The 8,460-nt window shown below is 57.3% G+C and overlaps 2 protein-coding genes across 2 annotated transcripts in view; both read right to left on the bottom strand.

The window, feature by feature from the left end:
- Positions 1 to 3,515, bottom strand: part of GUITHDRAFT_107067 (hypothetical protein) — a gene marked incomplete at both ends in the record, with an annotated part of 4,668 nt that extends 1,153 nt beyond the window's left edge. The window contains 5 exons of the mRNA XM_005834079.1: positions 96 to 207; positions 257 to 1,888; positions 2,031 to 2,275; positions 2,326 to 3,238; positions 3,292 to 3,515. Of these exons, the coding sequence (XP_005834136.1) occupies positions 96 to 207; positions 257 to 1,888; positions 2,031 to 2,275; positions 2,326 to 3,238; positions 3,292 to 3,515 (3,126 nt within the window). The remainder of the gene's footprint in view (positions 1 to 95; positions 208 to 256; positions 1,889 to 2,030; positions 2,276 to 2,325; positions 3,239 to 3,291) is intronic.
- Positions 3,516 to 4,672: 1,157 nt separating this feature from the next.
- Positions 4,673 to 8,016, bottom strand: GUITHDRAFT_137749 (hypothetical protein; the record flags this gene model as incomplete). The annotated part of the gene is made up of 2 exons (XM_005834078.1): positions 4,673 to 5,650; positions 5,794 to 8,016. The coding sequence occupies 2 exons, from the start codon at positions 8,014 to 8,016 to the stop codon at positions 4,673 to 4,675; spliced, it is 3,201 nt and encodes a 1,066-aa protein (XP_005834135.1).
- Positions 8,017 to 8,460: the final 444 nt, after the last annotated feature.

The raw sequence follows: 8,460 nt of genomic DNA, 5'->3' as shown, positions 1-8,460 counted from the left end.
GGTACGGTTAGGAAGGAGGACGGAGAGAGGACGGGGGGGGGGGTGAGAGTGGAGATGGAGGGAGGAGGGAGGAGGGAGGAGAGAGGAGAGAGGACCTCTCGGGTGTGTCCATTCATCGCAGCATAGAAGATTGGCGTCCTGCCGTCAGAGCTGCGAGCATTGATGAGTTCGTTTCCTCCCAAGTTGAGAAGGTCTTCGGTGATTTTCCTGCATGGAGGTGAGGGAGGGACACAGGGAAGGCACTAAACAGCAGCACCTCCTCCCGTTGGCGCAGCTGAAGTGGAAGGCGATGGTTCCTTGCCTGCTCTTCCTCCACAGCAGCTCTGTCCCTCCGATCTCGCACAGCAGCTTCACACACTCACGGACGCCCGACAGGCACGCCAGGTGGAGAGGGGAAAAACCGTAAATGTCTTCCGTGAGCAGGCTTGCCCCTCCCTCCCTGCAGATGTACTCGAGGTTCTCCTCGCAGCCATAGCGGGCCGCAAGGTGCATGCAGTTGCGCGACTGGTTGTCAGGGTCCTCCAGCCTCAGCTCGGGCAGCTCCCTCAGCAGCTGCAGCACAGACTTCTGCGACGACTTGCGAGAAAACTTCGACGCCCAGTGTAGGCACGTCCGTCCTGTCCCGTCCTTGGAGCGAAACAGTCGATGCCCTCCCTGCTCGACGAGAAACCTCACAACCTCCAGGTGCCCCTGCTGGGCAGCTAGGTGGAGGCAGGTCCAGCCCTTGGCGTTCCTCTGCAGGAGGATCTTAGTGCCTGCCACGTTGACGATCTCCTGCAGCACGTCCAGGTGCCCCTGTTCGGCTGCTACGAAGACGCTCGAGTTGCCCTCCATCGCCCTCGTCTGCACCCGCGCGCCATACTCGATCAGCAGCTTCACGCACTCGACGTGTCCGGAGCGGCAGGCGAGGAAGAGGGGAGGCTCGCTCCTGTCGTTCATCTTGGCCACGTCTGCCTTCCTCTCGAGAAGGATCCGCACGCAGTCCAGGTGGCCGTTGAGGGATGCTGTGGCGAGGGCAGTGAAGCCCTTGCGGTTCTGCGCGTGGATGGAGCAGCTGGCGTCGAGGAGAAGGATAGTCTGATCCACGTTGCCCTGAGCTACAGCAGTGATGAGAGCCGTATCCCCGTCGAAGCCGCGCTTCGTGTCAATCTTCTCCTCGCTCTCCACCAGCCCTTCCCAGATGACAATCTTGAGCGCGGCCTGCTTCCTCTCCTCTTCCGTCTCCGCTTCCCTGTAGCACTGGAGGAGGAAGGAGCTCTTGAGACGGTGGACCTGAATCATGGAAAGCGCGTCTATGTTGTAGTCCGCCACCTCAGTGTTCTCCTCCCAGTAGGAGAAGAGCTCGAGCGAGAGGGACCGCAAGTTCGAGCTCTCCTCAAGCGCATGCTTGTAGTGCATGTCCTTGTTGTACCATCGGACGTCTTGCGACTCGTACAGCTCCACAAACCTGTTGCACTCCTCCAGGATCCGCTCCACCACCCTGCGTCCCTCCCCCCTCACCGTCCCTGCGTCTCCCTTCGGCAGCATCGCAACCCGCTGGAACAGATCTCGCTCGATCTCCTGCATGGTGTTGTTGAGGGCGTTCATGTGCAGGGCCTTCCTCCTCCCCTCCAGCTCCTCCTTGTTCATGCTCTTCAGGTTCACGTTCAGCCGCATCGAGAACACGAGCACGTTCCTCTCTCCGAAGACCTCGGCCTTGGGGGACCCGATCACCTCCAGGTTGGAGAGGGGAGGGAGCAGGACTTCGTTCTCCTCCGGGTACTGGCTCAGCCAATGCAATGACGCTCCCCGATCCACCTGCCCCATGCTGATCTCGAAGATGATGGGGAGGAGGCTGTCCCTGCTGCCTGTGTACTGCAGCGCCACGTCAAAGTTGACCGTCGTCGACCTGCCATGGATTCAGTCTCGAACTCCTCCTACACCTGCTCCTCTTCTTCCTCCTCCTGTACCTCTTACATCCTTCGTGGTGCCTACATCTCCTCTTCCTCCTACAACCTTTCCCTCCCTTCCTCCTCCTCTTCCCGCCTCACATGAAAGCAAGTTCGACGCCTCCTCGACATCCCGACGCATCGTCGACGAAGAAGCATTCAGGGAGCCTCATCCCCGAGAGGCCTCGGTAGACCTTCCTGCCGGGCGGCAGAGGAGACGCGCTGGCCAGTTTCAGGATGCCGCTGTTGATCATGTGGATGGTTGTCACATAGGAGAACTGGCCCTTCTGCTTCTTCCTGTGCAGCGCTCCTCGCAGCACCTCGTTGTACAGCATGTACATCGGCCCCTGCTCCATGCTCGTCATGTTCACATCGCACTCGACCTCCACCTCATCACCGTGTACAGCCTCAGCGCAATCAGCTCCTCCTCCGTCAGCCCTGACGCAGCAACGAGCGGAGACTGCATGAGCTCCGACAGGAGGCATCGCTTCCTTCCCCCCGGATCTTCCTCGCTCTCCTCCCCGGGGTACTTCCTTGCCTCGGATGGGCTCACCACGAACTCCCACTCCTCAGCTGGGCAGGTCCTCAGTTGGTAGTTCCCCGTGATGAACGTCTCCAGCGAGCTGTGCTCAAGCTCCATCGCCTCCTTCACGTTGATGGCAGGGAGGCCGATCGTTCCGTCCAGACCCCTCCTGAACCATCGCAGAGAGCCGAACCCTGCGTTCCGCAGGTGGCTGGAGGACATGGAGAACTTGTCCTTGAACGAACTTTGCGGAGCCATGCTCCTGGTCTTGTTCGAGCTCAACTTCTCGTTGAGCTTCTGCTCCAGCTGCACCGCGACTTCCTTCTTAACGTCGTCCAAAAGGTTCTGGATCAGGGAACGGTTGCTCAGGGTTCGCTCGATGGCCCCGGAGAGGGAGGCGCGCCGCTTCCCCTGCTTCGTCTGCGAGATGAACTTCCTTGCGAACAGCTTCGCCCAGTCGAGGTTGTTGGCCAGGTCCTCAATGACCTGCAGGTCGATGCGGCGGAAGATGATCTGACGGATGTCGTCGATGTCGATAGAGTTGTCCTGGTTCGCATCCAGAGCGTGGAAAACCTTATCGATGTCCACGTTCTCCACGGGGATGTGCAGCTGGATAAAGATCTCTCGCAGCTCGTCCTTGCTCACCCTCCCGTTTTTGTCCAGGTCGAGCTTCGAGAAGATCTCGTTCAGGTCGCATCCCTCGATCGACAGCTGCTGCCAACTGCTCATTAGCGCCTCTAGCGGGTCCTCCCGCTGCGGTTCCGCACTGTCCTCAGCCTCAGGCATGCTGGCGGAGGGCAAGGTCACAGACAGGCAAACATGCAACAAGACGATTCTTACGGGGCTGCCGGCTCCGCAGGACTCTCGTCCTTGTTCGCCCTGGAAGGGAAGGAGGAGGGGACTGGGACCTCGTTGGGCTGTAGTGAAGACATGACGTCTTGGTAGAGGCTCTGGCACCACTCGCCCCACTCCTTGTCACTAGCATGCGGGGATCGTTTCGAAGCTCGGATGGACGAGTGTTTCCCGTCCTTCCTCCACTCCAAGTGCATCCTGATATACGACATGTCTTCTTCCTTCGAAGAACGCTGTGATGTGGGTGGAAGCTCAATGCCGCAGATTTCCGCCATTTTCTTACAGATATAGAGGCAAGGATCGGCCGGGCGATTCATTGCTAGCTGCAAAGAAAGATCCTCGAACAGTATTCGGATGTTATGCTGGACAAAGTAGGACTCTACGTCCGCTCCCATTCTCGTCTTACCATGCAGTGGGGGTAGACGACTGCGGCTCATGGTTGCAAAAGTACACAGGGCAGGCAAGAAGGTCAGAAGATGTGCTTGTCACTTGCTTTCGTGTCCGTTCTCATGCAGACATGCTCTTCCTCTCTCGCTTCTCGTTCCTCGCTGCTCGAACTTCATATTGGGCAGTCGCGATCCGTTGGAATACAGCACCCAGGCCTATCAATTGCAAATTTTAAGAGTTGACAATACATTTGTACCAAAATCTTGAGAAATTTTATAGTTTATTGCACTCATTCGTTTGATCCCCTTATGTTTTTGTTTGGTCTTGGCAAACTTTTATTGTTCGAGGACCAATATGACCTGGACATAATAGTTGGCCAACACAAAGTTAAAAAAATTGAATTGATCTTTTTTAAATTGAATATAAGATGAATAATTTAAATACATTTGCTAAAATTGAAGTGAATATTCAGGTGGGGTGGGGTAATTAGTACTCTGTTAATCTCTGTTACATGTTTGGTCACAAAGGACTTTTTTTTTGTGGTCCGGGCAGATTGTCGCCGGAGGTTACTTCAAGTTTGAGACGGTACGGTGACTCAGCTGGAGACGGTCCAGAGCCTCCGAGGCTGCCGGGCGGCCCGGCTCACTACTTAGTGACAAGGACTTAGTGACTAGAAGGGCAGGTAGTTCGCTCATAATCGGAGGCTGGCAACCGTGCCGTGACGCGGCGCTGCCAGTGCCCAGCTCCGACTGGGATCCAAGCGAAGGAGGCCGCTAGTGAGTCAAAAAACCTTCGATATGATTCAGAGAAGATCGAACTACAGAACTCAATAGGGGACCGAATGGAAGCGCTCGATGTGAGGCTAGTGAATGAGATTCAAGTTTATTGCCGGGCCCGGGTCCGGGGGGGACTTGGACACTCGGAATGACTACGAACAACCGTCGGAGCCTCGCCGAATCATCGCGGCACGAGAGTCTCAGAGTCACGCGGCCTGCAGGAATTGAGGCACGTCGCTCCACTTGATATGAAACAAGGACGGGAAGGACGTTTGTGCCACCGAGGAGCCTGCTTCTCTCAGCTCCATCGCCAGCTTGTGACAGCTCATGTCCTGGACGCTCCCTCGGGAGCAGAAGACGAAGAAAGAGTGGCGAACAAGTGGGAAGGAGAACATGTTGATCAGCTCTCGCAACAGCTGCCTGCTCGCAGGCCCAGGGAGCAGCACAAGGGAGTCTTGAGCAGACCGCAAGTGTCCAACATCTACATCCCCTGCCTCCGAGATCACCAGGCACAGTCTTCGCTTCAAAGGTCGATCCTCCACCACGTGCACGACCCTGCCCTCACACTCGACCCGTCCGTTCGCCACCATGTTGCCTCCGAGCACCGACCGGCACGAGCTGGATCTTGCCACGAGGACTCGCAGGGTCTCCCCCTCTCCCTGTCCCTCCGGCTCCTTCCAGCTCCTCATGACGGCCGTCTGAGCATGCGAAAAGTTCATCGGGTGGAGCCAGAAGACCTTGGAGGCGTCGGATGCTGGGGGAAGCTGCACGCCATAGATGGAAGAGAGGTAGTGGTTGCTGAGCAAGGAGGGGTAATAGGAGAGCACGAGCTCCCTGCTTGTCCTCCGCCAGACCTTGCCGAACTGAAGGCAGGGGGGCAGCCACTCCCCGTCGAGCCCAGGTGAGCTGGAGCCGAGGAAGGCAGGGTCCCGCAGGAGGTAGGCCTCTAAGGCATCGGAGGCGATCAACATGGTCATGGTGTGACTGAGGTCCGAGGATGGGAAGGGCGAGGACAGAGCAAGAAGCTTCCGCGCACCTGCCGGAGTCAGCAGGAAGTCTCGAGCACACGCTGGTCGCCTTCCCCTTATGATGATGGACCTGCCCTCGTGCTCTGAGCTACAGTCCTCTTCACAGTACGCGAGGAGGAGGACGTCTGCTGACTGAGGCAGCTCGTTGATCGCTGCCTGCAGGGACGAGGAGATAGAGGAGGGGTCTGCAGCAGGAGACGTCGTATCAGAGAGGACAATGAGGCCTTCAAGGCCTTGCATGCGAGAAGCTTCCAGGATGGCGAGCAAGAGAGTCTGTGAGCTCGCCCCTCCAGCTGTACATCAACGGCTGCGCCTGCTCTGCCTCCATCGCTGCACCTCTTGTCCTCTCTGGAACCATCTCGCTCAGCATGTGTGTATGTGTACAGGTGGCAGAAGCCGATGCTGCGAAGCCAATCCTGCCGATGCCTATGGTAAGACGAGCAGTTGTCGACCAAGAGAAACGCAGCCAGGCCAAGGCAAGTCTGACTGACTTCCCCCATGAAGTCCCAACGGAGGAGCCGGCGTGACTGTACAAGAGCACGGCGATGAAACTCAACGATCCTGTCGTATGAGTGCGGATCAAGTTGGAGAGAAACAGTTCTGCTCATCCTTTCCAAAGCTCGCTGGTTGAGCACCGAGAGCAGAGGGACGAGATGATCGTCTTGTTCCTCTGTTATAAAACAGACCCACTTCTTGACGTGTCGGTTGTCAAATGCGATGTGCACAGCAAACTCTATGCTGAAACAACCCCGTCTAGCAAAGTGGAGGGAAACTGAGAATTCCTTGTCGACTTCCTCTGATGAGTTCAACACGTTGCGCAGAGGAGCAGAGAAGACTAGAGTGTCGTTGACTGAGAGCTTTGCTACCCCACGACTCGCATCATCTGACGGGGAGAGTTTGAATCTACACCGACATGTCGTCGTTTGACTCTCCATCCAGATATCCACTTGGATTTCTCGCTCCTCCCCCGCCCTCCCCCGGCTGCCTGGCCCGCTGCTGCGGACGGGGATATGGGTGAAGGGATGAACGGACGGAGAGATTGAGTCAAGAGGAGCATGGGGAGGAAAGAACCGCTCGGCTGTGTTGACGTAGGGGAAAGGCTTCTGAGGGCCCCACGTCCTCCTCTCGCACCTGTCCTCAGCCTCATCATGGTTCCACACAGTGATGGGCAACCGCATGCTCCTGCCATAGGACGAGTACCCGAAGGAGGACGTGTCCGACAGGATCGCGTCATCCGCTTCCCCCATCACATGCCAGTCAGCAAACGATCCCAGCAGCCTCGAAAAGATCTCCTCCTCGCTCTCTGCCGAGCATTCATGGTCCAGTCCGACGTGTATCACCTCCTCCTCACTCAAGAGCAGCTTGAGGCCCGCCAGCTCCTGCTGAGCCCTCGGGTGGATCTTCTTGTCGTCTGTGATGATCATCAGGCAGGCATCCTTCGACGCGTTTGCAATCTTGCGAGCACAACGGTAGATCTGACGTTCGCCCTCCTCCTTCAGAATCTCATACCCTGACGTGCAGGCTGTGCCCACACGGATCTGAAGGACTATCAGCGAGCCGCAAGCCTTCCTCTGCCCCCAGAGAGCCTCCAGCTTCTGTTCGAGGGCAGGGGAGGGAGAAAACAAGGAGGAGACTGTCCGACCGATGAAGAAGTAAAATCTTGGCTCAGGCACGAGGGAGAGGACCTGAGAGCTCTGAAACCAGTTTATGTTGTCGAGGAAGACGCAGAGCGGGCACAGCTGTGTAGTCTTGTGCACCACAAGATCGGCATCAATGTCCGCGAGCATCTCGCAGTCGTCATCGCTCGAGATCTGAGCCACTGTCTCGATGTCCTGCAAGAAGCCCTGCAGCTGAAGCTCCTTCATGTCCCACTCGAACATGCGGGGCATCAGGAAATGTCGTAGCCGGCGCGGGTTCTCCCACCACACGAGGAAGGCTCTGTTGGTTGCGAGCGCAGCAAGCAACGTGGAGGTCAGTGTGATCATCTGGTTGCCCAGTCCTCGTCGTTCAGTGGCGTTGAAGACGAGGTAACGCTGGGAGCACAGCCCTCTTACCACGCTGCTGTGGAACTGAGAGTACTGCTCCATCCATGCCTCCCACGTCGCTGGGATGACTTGGGAGGAAAACTCGCACTCGGGCATGAGGACGAGGTCTTGTTCAGAGACGGCGCGAGACGGTCCATCGGCGCTGGAGGACAGACTCCAGGTAAGACTCGCCTCGTGTCTCCCGTGAGGAGGCAGGGAGAAAGAAACGATGTGATGGTTGGGCGATGGTGTCCATGGGACCTCGAGCGTGTCCAGCAGTGTGCTATTGATGCGAATCGCAACCCAGCATCGAGATGCTTGGTGCCCCTGCAGATCTGACAGAGTGGTGCTGAAGGAGAAAGAAAGGTGAGCCGTCCAGGAAGGAGGGTTGTTCAATCTTTGATACTTCAAGTCTCGCAAGGATACAGCCAGCTCAGGTCGCGCGGGGATTGCCAAGAGAAAGAGCAACAAGTGCAACAGCGCTTGTTGCCCTTTCATCTGAACTTGCAGCTCTGAACGACTCGTAGCGTTTGCTCGAGACTGATTAAGGATCCTCTTCTTCCAACATCCCTCTCTTCCTCCCTCCTCCTCCCTCTCCTGCTACCTCTCCTCCCTCCTCCCTCCTCCCTCCTCCTCTCCTCCCTCCTCCCTCCTCCCTCTTCTCCTCCCTCGCTCCCTCCACTATGTCCTCAGTCTTGTCTTCGTTACATGGATCCATCGCCTTGCCCCACAGTATCCCATGCAATCTACCACCCTCTGACCCCACCCCCTTCGTATTCATGAAAAGTACCCCCTTCACGGCCAATCCCCCTCCTCTGCATGGTCGCATTCTCCCAGCCGCCAACCAAGGACCGAACACACCAAACCCCACCAGCACCCTCTTGAAACTCCTCCCTGCTCCTCCACACCCACCTCTTCCCTCGCTCCTCGCTCCTCGCTCCA

This window comes from Guillardia theta, assembly GCF_000315625.1.
Source record: "Guillardia theta CCMP2712 unplaced genomic scaffold GUITHscaffold_27, whole genome shotgun sequence".
In the NCBI taxonomy this organism is placed as follows: domain Eukaryota; class Cryptophyceae; order Pyrenomonadales; family Geminigeraceae; genus Guillardia; species Guillardia theta.
Note: the sequence above shows the minus strand (reverse complement) of the source record. Positions and strands in the feature narration are given on the sequence as shown.